The sequence below is a fragment of the Ictalurus furcatus genome, chromosome 24, assembly GCF_023375685.1.
Source record: "Ictalurus furcatus strain D&B chromosome 24, Billie_1.0, whole genome shotgun sequence".
NCBI classification, from domain to species: domain Eukaryota; kingdom Metazoa; phylum Chordata; class Actinopteri; order Siluriformes; family Ictaluridae; genus Ictalurus; species Ictalurus furcatus.
Genome location: NC_071278.1, coordinates 8,042,829 through 8,060,040, shown reverse-complemented (window position 1 = coordinate 8,060,040; position 17,212 = coordinate 8,042,829). Strand labels below are relative to the sequence as shown.

Sequence of the window (17,212 nt, the reverse complement as noted above, 5' to 3'; positions counted from 1 at the left end):
TAAGAGAGTACCTTACAGGGTGAGTCAAGTGACATTTGCAGTAGTCCATCGCTCACTGTAAATAAATGCTTCATTGAAATGGCTTTTGCGGGTGTTGGGCACAAACCTGCAGGTGAAATATGTGTCTGAGTAAAAGCATTGTGAGGTCATTAGCTGGTGCAAGGGGCCCATTTATTCTGCTGTGTACCATATTGCCATCCTCCCCACTGACTTGTTCAGCCCTCTGATCCTCAAAATGGAGGTTCTGGGGCCCAGCCAAACTCAGCACTTTTGCAGAATTGAGGTGCCTGAAGTTTCTACTCTGTCTGACCATATTATAAGATCTTCATGCTTAGGCAAGTGAATTGCAGGTAAAAGATAAAAAAAAACAAAAAAACAACATAAAATCAAACATAAGCTGGATCTTATAAGTGTAGATAGAGATTAATACTCTGTGTGGCTCATTCAGTTATTGAAATTGCTTACATGCAGTACACATCTACAATTTTTATTTTCTGAAATATGGAAAAGTTTTTAATAGTTCATGCCTTTAAATGTAGACTTGTAAAACAAAGCACTTTTTTTCTAAATGGTCTAAGTGGTAAGTTTCTGAACATATAAATGGCATTTTATTTCTGACTAGCGTGACTAAGTAGCTATCCAGTGTTAATTACTGAGCACTTGAAATAAAAATGTAACATCATATACACTTTATGGCTAAAAGTGTGTGGACACCTGACCATCACAACCATATGTATAGAATGTCTTTGGACAGTATGCTGTAGCGTTACAATTTCCCTTCACTGGAACTAAGAGGCCCAAACCTTTTCCAGCATAATGATGCATCTGTGCTCAATGCAAGCTCTTTGAAGACTTAATTTGCCAAGTTTAGAGTGGAAGAACTTGAGTGTCCTGTACAGAGCCCTGACCTCAACCCCACTGAACACCTTTGGGATGAACTGGAACACTGACTGTACCTCAGGTCTCCTCACCTAACATCAGTGCCTGATCTCATTAATGCTCTTGTAGCTGAATGAACACAAACCCCCACATCCATGCTCCAAGAGCAAGTGGAGGTTATTATAGAAGCAACAGTGGGGCTAAATCTGAAATGGGATGTTCAACAAGCACATATGGCAGTGTCCACCTACTGCTGGACATATAGTGCAGCATAAAAGCAGGAGACAATTAAAAAGGCAGTTTAGGCTTTTACGATTATATACAAATTTAAAGAAGGGTAAGCATTAAAATAAATAACTAATAGTAGCAGAACAAATAAGTTCATTGTCGTGAATAGCCTTAATCGTGCTTTTAACAATACAGCGATAATTTCCTCCACATGAGATAAACCCACGCAAATCTTCTTTGAAAATGATATGCACAATTTAATATGGCCATGAGATTCTAAACTGAGTTCAGAAAATTTTAATAAGCATGCATTATGTATTTTTTCTTTTCTCACAATTTGCTATATTTTTCTCTTAAATTAACAAATTGTCCCCATGTTTAAGTGAAATTATTCTCTCTTCTAAAAAAAAAAAGGAGTTCATAATTTTTATTATAATAAATAAAGCATAAACACAAAATAAAATATTTCCCTGGCCTCTTCAGTACTTTACAATTAGTTATTTCATAATGACATATTTGTATGGCCTTAAATGGTATTCCATGGTGTTTTGGTGTTTAATTACATTTCCCAAAACATGATCATTCATGGACAGAACTGAGACAAGCCTTTTTTGGACACTTCACATCATCCTGAACAACTATTATGTATAGTTTTAGCAGAGGTCTCACTATCAATACAGTTTGAGGACATATTTATCAAAAAGCGTCTTATTCCCGCACTATTATTCAGTTGTGTCCAGTAAGACTATTAATTATAGCCTATATGGCATGTGCCTGGAACTTACCCACAACCATAAAATAATTTTTCATTACATAATAGGTTTCTAAAAGTCAGTTCCTATACATGATTGTATATGATGCTGCTTTGTGGCCATCATTTCCTTCCATTTCATCATTATTCCCCTTCTTCCATCATGACCATGTACAGTGTTTAGACAGTGCTGTGTCTCTCCCTTTGTGCTGAGCAGGATGAAATATGGCTAGAAGAATGCAGTGGGGTGAAGAGCCCTTGACTCCATGGAACAAAGTGTGAAGAGCACGGAATATGGAAAGAGGGAAGAAAAATGAAAGGGAATAGTGTAGGAGGGGCGCATTGCCACAGAAGGAGTGCCCGTAGAGAACACTGATTACTTACTTTCAAAACATCAGTTTGATGGAGAGACGCACACTCCTTCCCAGCGGCCTCCCATCCGTCTGGGGCACAGTCGCCTATGATTGATGAGGCGACCGGCAGTGTGATGCCACTCTGCAGGGCTTGCCTGCCTTTTGATATGCTCTCCCATTCTCTCTGTTTGCCTCTTCTCCCCCCCGCAGGTGCTCAGGTATACAGGAGGTTGATGAAGTTTCTGCATGAGCATCTATGTGTGTGTGTTCCTTACACATGCTCACTTCCTCGCCTAAATGCCTGTGCGTGTGAGCATAGCTACCTTTATTAATTAGCGGCCTAATAATCACAAAATTTGCTGATTAAAAAACATGCTAAAGGCTAGCATTTGTTAATAATGAATCACTCCGTTTGTACAAAGATCCACTGGAGCAATTGAAAGATTTTATTCTCAGGTTGTGATTTGCATCATGAATGTCTATTAGAAGCACAAGCATCAGCCTTTTCTATTTCTTCCATTTAATCTGTTGAATTAATTTTAGGGGACTCAGTGCGTTTGATACCAACTTAGAAATTCTGGCAAATAAAGATCATCATTGGTCACTGCCACAGTGTTAGTTTAGGCTTGGAAAAACTATGCAGACCTGTGGATTGAGAAACACTGGTCTGCAGGATTCTCTGTTCATTTATTGTGTTTGTGTGTGTGTGTGTGTGTGTGTTTGTGTGTGTGTGTTATCATGTTGAAATATTTAAAACAAAGAAAGTAATTGTTTAATATCTTGAATATTCAATATAATATAATCACTGATCAACCATAACATTAAAACAACTGACAGGTGACATGAATGACATTGGGAGGAATATATTAGGCAGCAAGTGAACAGTCAGTTCTCAAAGTCGATGTGTTGGAAGCAGGAAAAATGGGCAAGTGTCAGGATCTGAGTGACTTTGACAAGGGCCAAATTGTGATGGCAAGACGACTGGGTCAGAGCATCTCCAAAACAGCAGGTCTTGTGGGTTGTTCCTGGTATGCAGTGGTTAGTACCTACCAAAAGTGGTCCAAAGAAGGACAAGCGGTGAACCAGCGACAGGGTCATTGACCCTCAAGGCGTCAAGGGCGAAGGCTAGCCTGTCTGGTCTGATCTCACAGAGCTACTGTACCATAAACTGCTGATGAACTTAATGCTGGCTATGATAGGAAGGTGCCAGAACACAGTGTATTGCAGCTTGCTGCATATGGGGCTGTGTAACCGCAGATCATAGTGAGCATCAGAACTGGACTATGGAGCAATGGAAGAAGGTGGCCTGCTCTGATGAATCACATTTTCTTTTACATCATGTGGACAGCTAGGTGCGTGTGTGTCGCTTACCTGGGGAAGAGATGGTACCCGGATGCACTATGGCAGTGGTGTCCAATCTTATCCGCAAAGGGCCGGTGTGGGTGCAGGTTTTCGTTCCAACTAAGCAGGAGCCACACCTGATTCCACCTGTTTAATCAGTTGATCTTGGCTTTCAATAAACTCAGGTGTGGCTTCTGCTTGGTTGGAATGAAAACCTGCACCACACTGGCCCTTTCTGGATATGATTTGACACCCCTGCACTATGGGAAGGGGGCAAGCTGGCTGAGGCAGTGTGATGGTCTGAGCAGTGTTCTGCAGGGAAACCTTGGGTCCTGGGATTCATGTGGATGTTACTTTGACACGTACCACCTACCTAATTGTTTCCAATCAAGTACACCCCTTCATGGCAACGGTATTCCCTAATGGCAGTGGGCATTGAGCAATACCTGGATGTCCTGAACAAACAAGTCAGATCCATAGAGGCCCCACCATGCAACTTACAGGAGTTACATCTGGGTGCCAAGATGTCTGAAGCACACATTCAGAGGTCTTGTGGAGTCCATGCCTCGACAAGTCAGAGCTGTTTTGGCAGCACATGGGGACCTACCGATGTGGCCATTAAACATGTGCATCAAAGTAAAAGGGATCCTACAATTTCATGCGGTATCATATGCGTGCTGCAGGTACAGGAAATACAAGACCAGTCATGTTTCATTTGAAAAAACACGGCTTGCTAGTAGATACAGTATTTCTGCCTGGACATATAGTATATACACGTATATTCTTTTACCAAACAAATGGTGCTGTTTCTTGTACTGAAGCCCATGATCTGCTTGTGTTTGGCCCATGGACCTGTGAACCTCTCTCAGAGCCGTTTTGCAACAAGCAGCAGAGCACATTAAAGGTTGTCGAGCCTCAAAAAAATGGAGTGTATGGTTGGTTAGATTTAAGAAAAAATATTATGTATGGTTTACATAAAAATATTACATTTCTCATCAACACTTAAGATAAACCTAATTTAAACAAGTTTCTAATTACAAGAGTGAGTGTGGTCAAGTCACATAGTATAGGTAACTATAGTATTTAAATTAATGTAGCTGCATTATGTGTGCTCAAATAGCACAGTGGTAACATGCAGGATTTAGTACACCAGTGACTGGGGTTAGAGCCTTAGCTCAGTTTAGCGTCTTTTAAATGAGCAGGTTTTTTTTTTTTTACTGTAGAAAGTTCCTCAAGGTAACATTGAATGAATTCTATCTTCTCATTCTTGCCAATGGAAACTTTTGTTCTTTTCTTAGATTAAAAGTTTTACTATTTAAAACTGGTTTAAAGTGAACACAGAAGTCCACACACTGAAAAAAATCTCATTGAATTTACTTAATTCAAATTCGTACATTGGTTCCACATGATTGAATTGAGTTACATTAACAGAATTTGTTTTTGTACATCAAACATGATTTGATCATATATTTTCATTACCCTGAATAAAATTAAACTTCACCTGAGCTGAGGATTGAATCCCGGTTGCTGGTGTTCTGCAACAGCCACATTAACATGGCACTATTCTACCACACACAGTTTACCCATGTTTATTTAAATACTGTAATTATAGTACCTGTACTGTGTAAATCTATCAAAATTAAAACAAATATTCAAACATTTTATGTATTAATTTAAACATGTGACAACATCTGTCAAATGTGTTGTTAAAGAAAGAGCATATTCACAAGGTGATTTACACATCCTCAATATCATACTCAGAGGTATGTAGTAACACACTACATTTACTTCATTACATTTACTTCAGTAACTTTTTGAGAAAAAAATTACTTTTAATAGTTAACTGGCCATACTTATATTCTTACTTGATTTAATTTTTAATCACAGAAATATACTTTTACTTCACTACATTTGGTGTCGTTCCTCCATTACTGTTAAATATTAATGAATATATGTAGTTTTAATAATTCATTTAAATGATGTATAATGAGGTCAGAAGCATACACATACAGATACAGCTCTACAGTAGTGTCTGGAGTGTCTTCTCATCGTATACTTTAATGCTCTTACTCAAGTAATTATTAGTATTATTACTTTTACTTTCTACCAATACATCTTTATCCCCACTGAACAGTTGTTCTACGACTGTTCAGATGTACCTGACCAGCCGACCTACATGATGGAGGTGTGAAAAGGAAGGTGTGAAATTGTCTTGGCCAAAACAATAACAGGAATTATCTACACCCAACCCCAAGCACATGTGCAAATGGCCCATAACCTTAGGCCCGCACAAACCCAATGTGTGGAGGCTATTCCACTGAACTACCCAAAAGATATTTCAAATGAAACCACATTTTACAAAAACAAGAGAAAATCCAGAGACACTATTTGCAGACCTCGTAATAAATAGTTTTAAATCTTCAAACGAAATACAACATAAAACATAGGCAACTAGAGTAAACACACAATACAGTTTTCATATTTTATTTTTTATTGAAGCAAAAAAATTTTTATCCAACACCTATCACTAATGCGAAAAACTAACTGTCCCCTTAAACTTAAAATCTGGTTGTGCCACCTTTAGCAGCAATAACTGCAACCAAATACTTCAGGTAACTGGAGATCAGTCTTCTACTTACTTCTTGGACTAGGTTGCTTGACTCCGATGCTTTGGATTATTGTCTTGCTGCATAATCCAGTTGTGCTTGAATTTCAACTTACGGACTGATGACCGGACATTCTCCTTTAGGATTTTCTGGTAGATAGCAGAATTCATGTTTCCCTCAATTACTGCAAGTTGCCCAGACCCTGAAGAGGCAAAGCATCCCCACACCATCACACTTCCACCACCATGCTTGACCGTAGGTATGATGATCTTTTTGTGGAATTCGGTGTTTGGTTTTTGCCAGATGTAACGGGACCCTTGTCTTCCAAACAGTTCCACTTTCAACACATCAGTCCACAGAACAGTCTCCCAAAAGGTTTGAGGATTATCAAGGTGTGTTTTGGCAAAATTCAGACGAGCCTTAATGTTCTAATGAGTTAGCAGTGGTTTTCACCTCGCCACTCTTCCATGGATGGCATTTTGCCCAGTGTTTTTCTGATAGTGGAGTCATAAACAGTGACCTTTATTGATGCAAGAGAGGCCTGTAGGTCCTTTGTTGTTCTCCTTGGGTCTTTTATGACTTCCTGGATGAGTAGTTGCTGTGCTCTTGGAGGAATTTTGGAAGGTCGGCCACTTCTGGAAAGGTTCACTACTGTGCCTATATTTTTCCACTTGGAAATAGCTCTCACTGTGGTTCTTTGGAGTCCCAGAGCCTGAAATAGCTTTGTAACCCTTCCCAGACTGATGTATTTTAATCACCTTCTTCCCTATTACAATTTCTTTCAATTTTGGCATAGTGTGTTACTAGGTAACAACATCATGCTTCACTGAACAGGGTTTGCAGTAATCAGGTCTGGTTGGGTCTAGTCCAGCTGAACCCCATTATGAATGCAGCTTCATAGATTTGGGGAATTAGTAACTACGGGGGAAAATACATTTTTACACAGGCCCAGTTGATATTGGATGACGTTTTTGCTTCAATAAATAACAATAAACTTGTGTTTACTCAGGTTGCCTTTGTACAGAAAATGAGCTGTTAGATTAAGTTATTCCATTCTCCACCATAATATGTAAAGAAAGTTAGCTGTTTAGATTAAGTTACCTGTATTCTCCACCAAATATGTAGGAGAGACTAGCAGATTAGCACAGAAGATCAAATTTGGCTAATTTAGTATTTCTGATGAACTATTTGTCCAGCGATAAGTTGAAATTAGTATATTTATTAATTATGCATTAGATATTACTTCAGTGGCCCCAGCAATAATATCCTAAATATAGTGAAACATTATTTTAAGAGAATTGTAGCAAGATTGTTGCCTATTCAAGCAAGATTGTAGCAAGATTGTTGCCTATTCAATTGTTGCCTATTCAAGGCAGTAGACTTAATAAACAATAAGACACGTATCTTTAAGAACAGACAAGACTTTATTAAACTATTCTACTACACAGAAACTAATCTAACACATAAACACATGCAGGCACATGCACAAACACACACGCACAAACACACACACACACACACACACACATATACACACACAAATATACACAAACACACACATACATAAATAGGGGTGAAAATGTCTTTCAACATAGTGAATGAACTTCCGAGTTTCTAGCATTGTATGCTTTTTCACAGACCATGACCTGAACAAACCAGCGACTTATTAAATTTCTCTTCGCTTCTTTTAGAAGGGCTTTAAACATATTACATGCTCCAGGTAGCTAGAGTCTGGAGGTACTGCTTGCCTGTGGAGGAGATTTCCTCGTTACGTTGTGGTGCTTGAGGGGATTCCCATGATGGTGATTTGTCAGTGGTCTGGTTGGCGTATGAGCGGCGTCTCGGAAGACCAATCGGAATGATGAATGAAATGGAGGCTGGTAGGAGGGAGGTTTGAAGAGCTGGCGGAGGCTCTTGGCTGGGTCTCTGAGCAGACGTGCTTTCCCTGCAGATGTCAACTGGGGAGAACTTTCTGGCTCTGGAGGCTCTCCTCTGACTCTGTCCCTCTGTTCGGCACAGAGTCAACAACTCTGTTGTTGTTCTTTGGTGAATTGAAGGGTGCAAGCCATATTCTCATGTTAATCAGTCCATTGTAGATTGCAGATGGGTGGTTCCACACTTTCCATGATGTGTGGATCAAACTTTGTTTAGAAATATTATCATATAGATATAATGATATTCAACCTGAATTTCCTTTGCCTACTCTTATCCTTCAGGAAATCACTCAACAAACACACACACCTACCACACAAGACATATATTAATTGCTGTTAAGTAAACCCATTTTTTTAAGTAAACCCATTAAAACACAATAATGATACTAGTACTACTATAGTAACACATGCTAAATAAATAGAATAATTAGTGGAAACTTAATGGTTATAAGCATGAAGTTAATAGGTGAGTGCAAAGATGTATAAATTTCCAGTGTCATTGCCTCTGTAGGCTGTATGGACTACTCTGATTGTGGAATGTGAACACAGGAGCTTTGGGTTGACCCTTTCCTGATGGAGCAAAGGGTCTCATTTTAAGGGGAAGTTTCCCCTCCTTTCTTCCTGAAGTTATCAACTTTACTGCTGAGGATCCTTGGACTTATCTGTCCAAGGATAAGTAAGCCATCTGGTCTGGCCCGATGGCCGAAATCACTGGATTTGACAGCAGTTTCTGTAGTTGAGGTTCTGCCCTGGGTCAGGGATGTCTCTAACACACATTGTTACAGGACAGCTGAGATAAAGCAAATGCAAACAGGATATACAGCAATATGCAAAATGTACCTGTAATCTGATTACTTCGGTTTAACAGTTACATGTAAGTCTGTGTGTGTGTATATATATATATATATATATATATATATATATATATATATATATATACAGGCTTACATGTAACTGTAAAACCAAAGTAATCAGATTACAAGTACATTTTGTAAAAAATGGGAATACTACATTCTCATATATGTGACATAACAATATAGACAGCTGCTTGATTATACAGTACTCTCTACAAATATTGTGGTAAATGTGAGCAAAGAAGGCTGTGAAAAATTGTCTTTAATTGTTTAAAATTTTTATCTTTTGTTCAAAACATTCACAAAAATACTCTGCTCTCATGGATATGAAATAATTGCAAATCAAGATCTCTCTCTCTCTCTCTCTCTCTCTCTCTCTCTCTCTCTTGAGTTGCAATTATTTGATATCCAGAGAGAGAGAGGATTACATCATTCCTCAGACTCTCAATTAATAGTTATTTTGCATTTAATATGCAGCTTCATTCATAAAGTGGAACATTTAGTCTCTGGTACTTCTTTCCCTCAGGCAAGAGGCATGTTAAATATTATGAGTACAGTGATTTGTTGAAGACAATGTAGTGACATTGCTGTCATGTAGCAGCTCGCTGGCTGTTCATTCTTAACTGTCGCTGTCACTATCTATTCCCTGACACTTATTGTAGAGACCTTGAAGGCGTTTTACAATACTGGAAGACAGAAAAATCATTGTAAATGCCGCAGTAAATGCAGCCCCTCCCTCCCTGCTTGTATCTGTCCCACCCATCCATGCCTCTCTATCTTTCCTTTCCTTAATAATTGTCTATTACACTCATTGCTTCCCACCTTATTGTCTTCTCACATTCACCTATTATACACCAGTCTCTCTTATCTGTCTCTCCTCACAAGTCTGTGCAGTCATCCAGTACCATATTTTCTCTCATTTGTGTCCCTTTTTATTCTGTGACAGTTTGCACTATTTAGCAGAAGCAGTAGGAGCTTTAGCAGAAAGGCCAGGTGAGTGTGGATGTGCACTCACTTTCCTTCTCCTGTCTCATAGGATCAAGCAGCAGGCTCTGTTTAAAGCATTTCATATTTATTAATTCCAATTAATCCTTATGTTCAATGGTGGTTTTCAACTATTTGCATATGCATTGGGTCATTAACAAACCAGTAACCCAGCACATGTCAAATGCAACAATTTCTAGAGTTTACACAGCATGGTGTAAAAACAAAAACCATCCAGAGAGCTGCTGCTCACTGCTGATGATGTAAACGCATTGCTGATGAGAGACATGAGAGGAGAATGGCCAGATTGGTTTGAGAATCACTCTTTACAAACGAGGTGAGCAGAAAAGCATCTCAGAAAGCAGGGCACATCAAACCTTGAGTCAGATGGGTCACAAAAGCAGAAAACCACATTAGGCTCCTGCCAGCCAAGAACAAGAATCTGGGGCTACAGCAGGCACAGGTTCACTGAATACTGTGAAATAGCAAAACCTCAACTACTGACTTTGTTTTGTGCTGCTGTACCAACTCATACTAACTAGTTTTTTTACTACCATGAAAATATTTGATTGAGACTACAAAGCACTTCTGTAAGTTGCTCTGAATAAGGGGATCTGCTAAATGTAAATGTAAAATCAGATACGGATATTGCAGTAAGTACTTATAGACAGATGTTTTGCCAGGCACTGGACTATATCGGTCGCATACTAATCTGCACATTACACTATACTGTTTGCAACAAAAACTAGAACATACACAAACAAGCCCGCACAGCACATAGCAACTGCATTTGGAATCTACCACAATACAGAAGTATTTCTATAAATATGAGCAAAAATCATCAATGCATGTAGATGCATTATGTCATGTTGTGTAGTTACTGTGAAGGTCTCGCAAAAAGCATTGAAACTGAGCTATGAAAGAACAAGCACAGATTTAAGATTGCAACTATATATATATATATATATATATATATATATATATATATATATATATATATATATATATATATGTATATATATGTGTGTGTGTGTGTGTGTATGTACGTATGTATATATATATATATATATATGTCTGTGTGTGTGTGTATATATATATATATATATACATATATATATATACACACACACACACAGTTGCAGTTGGAAGTTTATATACAATCATCATGAACATGTCATGGCAATATTGGGCTTTCAATAATGTCTTTGAACTGTTCTTTTTCTGGGACAGAATGATTGTACAACTTAAATGTTTAATAAAAAACAAAAACAAGAATTTGGTTCATAAGTTTTAATTTATTCACGGTTTACTGTAGTCTACACAAGGTCAAAATTACATATAGAGTCTTTTTATCCCTTGATGTTCATGCCATTTTGGTAGGATAGATGTTTCTGAGAAGGTTCAAAACTTTGATGAAACTTTGTCACACGCATCTCTACTGTATTTGATATATTGTACATGGCCCTTCCTTTTGGGCAAGTCAAGACACCTTTATTTACAGTATATAGCACATTTCAAGAGAACCACTGTCAGACAAAGTACTATACTGTAACATAAGTCAAATTTAAACCGCAGTGAAATAAAGTCTAAATAAAATTAAATAAAACAATAAAAGGGGGGCATGGTGGCTTAGTGGTTTTGCCTCAATTGGTTCGAGTTTGCATGCCCTATCCATGCTTTGGGTGCTTCCTCTGGGTACTCTGGTTTTCACCCCCTGTCCAAAGACATGCGCTGTAGGCTGATTGGTATTCCCAAATTGTCTGTACCGCGTGAGTGTATGCATGATTGTTCCTTGCGATGGGTTGGCACCCTGTCAAGGGTGTCCCCCGCATTGTACCCTGAGTCCCCTTGGATAGGCTCCAGGCCCACCGTGATCCTGCATGGGATAAGCGGTACGTAAAATGGATGGAAAATGGATGGATGGAAACAATAAAAAATAAAACAATAAAAGGCATTAAAATACAAAACCAGAGATGAAAAGCAAGGACAAAACATACGACTCAGTGCTGCAGATTTTAAAAAGACTAAAAAGCCTGGGAGAATAAATATATTTTATAAATTGGATTTAAAAATGGGCTGGGAGGGATAAGATGTTCTATTGTCTTTGGCTTACAACAGAACAAAATTATGCCATGCAAAGATTTTAAAGCACAATAAAAACTTTCAGCTCAATTTTTATTTGACTAGGAACCAGTGAAGGGAGGCCAGGAGAGGAGAGGTGCTTTCCTCTACCTTGTTGTGTTCAGGATTCTAGCAGCTGCATTTTAGATCATTTAAACATGGGATATAGTTGTGTGATAGATAGTAGTCATGTAGAGGGAAACAAAATAATCAATAGAGAATAAATAAAAGCATGAATTACAGTCTCCAGATCTTTGAATGACAAGACATGCCAGTGTTTTCTGCACAGATCTGAGGAAATTTTTTAAAAGTGAAGTAAAATACTGTAAAAACAGCAGATTTTATGGGTTATGCAGTTTGTCTGTTTCAGGATTTTAATGGACCAATAAACCAGTGGATAGATTTCAGGATGATAATAAAAGATTAATGTCCTTGGCGGCTTAGGCAACAGTTCCATTATTTCAGTAGGGAGATGATCATGTATTATAACTTGAGTATATTGGATATAGTCCAGTGCATCCTTGTTAGGGATAATGGGAATCCATGGTAATACTAGGGTTACCAGATGATAGTGTGATTAGCCAGCACTGCACAGAATGAGGGAGTTTTCACACTCAAATTCTTGTCTGCACTCAGGACTGATTCTGGGCTCACTTAGGGGTGGGACTCCTAATTGCAAGTTTGCATTCATATAGAAGAATGCATTCTGCACCATGGTGGATTTGTGCAATTCCATACATAACTTTTGTTCACTTAGGTTTCTAAGCAATGGATTTGTCCGTTTGTTGTCTTTTATTAATGTGTGGGGTTTTTTTGTACCAACACTCAAGCCATGAAGAGTGGCATTTTTGGATACAAAGCATGTCATTGTGCAGGAATGCCTGCAAAAAAGGAGCTGATCTCATATAAGAAATTTTTTAGCTATACAGGTGAACACAAGACATTTTTCATGATGCTCTGAGTGCAAGCACTTGCACAACAAAGGTGAGCTAATTGCAGCATCACAAAAGCGAAAAAAGTAGGTAACATAACAAATTGAACCACATTCAATTTGTAATGACATTACTTATTCATGAACCACATGAATCACATTACTCGGTTTGTAGCACCGAACACAAACCTATACACCTACACACCTGATGTGTACTGTCCCCCAGACCACCAGATGAGACTCGTCATTCCAAGTACTAATAGTAGTGAGACTTCAAAATTGCAATGCATAATCCACAGAAGAACTTATTTCTTATTGGAGTTTTATTAGGGTTCTCTGGCATACACCCCCACTCCCCGACTTGCAGGATTTCCAAACACTGAATTCAGCATAGCAGTAAATCCTTAATATCACTGTGCTGCGTCTTCCCCTGTTCCCACACTGCAATTGCACATTCTGTTGCTGGCGTGTGTACTTCTACCACTGGAGTGATAACAATAATGATATGGCACTGCTCCAGGTTGTGAAGACTATTAAAGAATGATTCATGTAGCCATGTGTTTTTAATGACATCTTCTGTCAGACATCAATAACACTGGACAAATGTAGTGGGTAGTGGAAAGTGGGCTGAGAGAAAGAGAGGAGTGATGAGGGGAAGGAATCAGTATGACCTCTGTCCTTTGTCACAGGCCTGTGATCAATCACATGCAAACTTGTCACACTGAGGAATACTTAGGTCATATGTACAGATGGGTGACAAATGAAAGGAAACCAACATCAAGTGTCTTAGAAAAGTGTTGGGCCACCATGAGCTGCCAGAACAGCTTCAGTGCACCTTGACATAGATTCTCTCGAACTGTACTATAGGGATGAGTACCATTTTTTTTTTTTTTTTTTTCAAAATATACACTATACAGCCAAAGGTTTGTGAACACCTGACCATCATACCCACAAGTGCTTTTTGAACATCTTGTCCCAGTTATTATAACCGCCACTTTTTAGAACATGACTGTGGGGATTTGTGCTCATTTAAAAGCCTCTGTGCAGGCCACTCGAGTTCTTCCACACCAAGCCATGCAAACCATGTCTTCATGGAGCTTGCTTTGTGCACAGGGGCATTGCCATGTTGGAACAGGTTTGGGTCTCTTACTTCCAGTTAATAGACATTTTAATGCTACGGCATATAACGACATTCTACACAAGTGTGTGCTTCAAACTTTGTGCCAACATATAGGTGTTATGGTCAGGTGTTCAAAACTTTTTGCCATGTAGTGTACTGTCTGAATTGGTGTCTTAACTATGGTGGGGGAGTGCGCTGTCCAACACATTGATCCACAATTTCCCACATGTGTTTGGTAGGGCCATTTGAAATCTGATGAATGTGAAGGCCATACAGTAGCATATGATTTACATAATTTTCACCGTCATGATATCATTTAGTGAGTCCTCAAAGTCTGTGGATGAGAGGGTCATCTTGGGCAGATCCTGGAGTGAAAGAGACCACTCCTGTGAGGGTAGAAATGTTTCATCAAAGGATCAACAGAAAAAAACCTGTACTGATTTGCAGTGAACCTTTCCTCTAAGGGGACAAGTGGGACTAAATTATGCCAAATGTCCCGCATAGTTCTATAGCATAACAGCTAATATATAATATGTATGTGTGTGTCTGTATGTATTACAGTTTAGTGAGGTGGGCATTTAGAATTCAGTGAAAGGTCAGTTAGCTTGCTCTTTTCAGCATAGTTGATGTACATCACAGTAAGTGGTTTCAAAGGGTTAAGAGGTTAGCACCATTTTGGGGTTTTTTTTGTTGGTTTTTTCTCCTGATGTTGCTTACTGTAACAAGCTTAAAGATTTCTTTCCTTTGTTTCCTGTAGGTTATCTGGAATGAATATGCCATCTCCTATTGTCAGCAACAAGAACTGGCTGAGGCTACACTTTGTAACTGACAGCAACCATCGATACAGAGGCTTTAGTGCCCATTATCAAGGTAAGCTGACATTTTAATCACTTGAAATAGCCCTGTCTAGGGCTGCCGTAACCCTTTGGAACTGTCCAATCAGATCACTTTAGCTAGATCTTTGATGTTTCAGGAAGAGGCAGTGTATACACCCTTTACACATGACCTCAGATGTTTTCTTAATGTTTGTGTTGTTAGATATGAATTATTTCTTGTCTTATTATCCTTTATTCATTTATTTTGCCAATTCAGCCCACTTAAGTCCACTTACTCAAAACAGTAAGAGACAGATATTTCAATTTTTGCTTAATCTATTAAAAATAGTTACCTGATTTTTAGAAGAGAAATAGACAGTAGAGTGTCTTTGCAGATGCAACACAATTTTTGTAAATAATTAAACACAAAATTACTCTTTGGGAATAGCTGTCTCTTGTTTCTTCTTTGCTCATCAAAAGCTGCTTAATTATTAAGTTGCAGCAGGTCATCCAAAGCCATAATCGTCTCACATGTCTGGCTGTGTATTGTTTGTGACCAACATCGAGCACATATTTACCATAAATTAAACTGAAATGAATCATTGATTTGACCAGATGTATTTTGAGTGGAATATGAAAGTGTTTGCCAACCCTTACATAATGAAATATGTTGAAGATCAAGTTTTAATATACTATAAACCTAATAATGCAGCTACATCTGTGGTGTTTGTTAAGGCTCTTTTCTGTGACTTATGGTGAAATTGTGAGGTGCTCAACATACTACGTTTACGGCATTTGGCAGATGCCCTTATCCAAAGCAACTTAAATTTATCTCGTTTATACATCTGAGCACTTGAGAGTTAAGGGCCTTGCCCAGTAGTGGCAGCTTGGCGGTGCTGGGGTTTGAACTCATGGCCTTCTGATCAGTAGCCTACTGTCTTTACCACTGAGCTACCACTTGTCTCACAAAACATACTAGACTTTGAGATTGACAATAATGTGCTAAGGCTGATGAAGAAAAAGTGAATTGGTGTAATTTGCCATATTTATACGCAGATACAAATACTGAGAATGTAGGAAATTCATTCAGCTTGTAGGAAAGGTGTACTGTTGTATCAGAGGGTATCTAGTAAAAACTACAAATTTTATTAACAGAAGAGGTGTGTTTTCAGACTTAAAATGGCAGATTCAAAGCACCCAATGACTCACAAACAGTGGTGTTTAAAAAGCAGCAGCTACAGAGTGCCTAATCCTAATCTAAATTAGTGTGTTGATATGTCTGGGGGAAAAAAAAGCAAAGTCCTGTTTCGGGTGGTGCTGATCTTTTTGACATTAACCACCTGTTGTTGCCAACTCGGACAGTTTATTCGAAGAAAAATCAATTTGGGATTTCAGCAAAGTCTGAGCTCAGCCTTCCTCAGACAGAAGCAGTCAGCATGGAGCTGTTTGTATATATAGTACTTTATATGTTATTTTATTTTTATTCTTCATTTTAGTGCCCCCTTTTTCAATCAGAAATGTTTTATTCTATAGCCTGAAGAATCTGCCACTGCTAATAAAGTCTTTATTTTGTAGTCACTCCTACCACCAACTCATTGGTCCTTTGGGGAGAGTGTATAAGCTTGTTCAGATAAAATTCATTTCTGGCCTGAGGGAGTAATTAATTTGACTGGACTCCACTATGTCTCTGTCAAAAAATGGCAAGTGTCAAAAGCATATACTTAAACTATAACTCCATTAGTACAATACATGCGCTGCATAAAATTAGACATACAATTTCTTCCAAATGTTTGAGTCTGTGTTCTGTTCATTGTTCACGGATATAACTTCGGCAGATTTTTTTTTTCTCTTGCACTGGATGAGTTTACAGACACTCACGCTCTCTCTCTCTTTCTCTCGCTCTCTCTCTCTCTCTCTCACTCACACACACACACACACACACACACACACACACACACACACACACACAGAGAAGATGTTTTATGCTGCTCAGGTGGAAACTCAACCTATGATTTGTTGCATATTTGTTTGTTTTTGCATTGTCTATAAGGACCTAAATAAAGTTATCGTTATTGAAATGGTATTGAAAAAGTGGGGTTTTCCATAGGTTTTCATAGGGTTTAGGTGCTGTCTGGATCCCCGGGGTGGGGGTGGGGGGTGGTTTTGGGTTTGAAATTTTAAGTTAAGTTTTTTTTTTTCATGTTGTTTTTGACCATTGTCCTCACCATATTTGTGAAAGAAACCTGGCAACACTTATTGTACTTATAGTCAAAAGTCTGTTCATTTCACCAAATA

The 17,212-nt window shown here is 38.5% G+C and overlaps 1 protein-coding gene across 1 annotated transcript in view; it reads left to right on the top strand.

Annotated features, from left to right (window-relative positions):
• Nucleotides 1-17,212, top strand: part of csmd3b (CUB and Sushi multiple domains 3b) — a 321,277-nt gene that overhangs the window by 25,010 nt on the left and 279,055 nt on the right. The window contains exon 3 of the mRNA XM_053613516.1: nt 14,860-14,972. Coding sequence (XP_053469491.1) covers nt 14,860-14,972 — 113 coding nt within the window. The remainder of the gene's footprint in view (nt 1-14,859; nt 14,973-17,212) is intronic.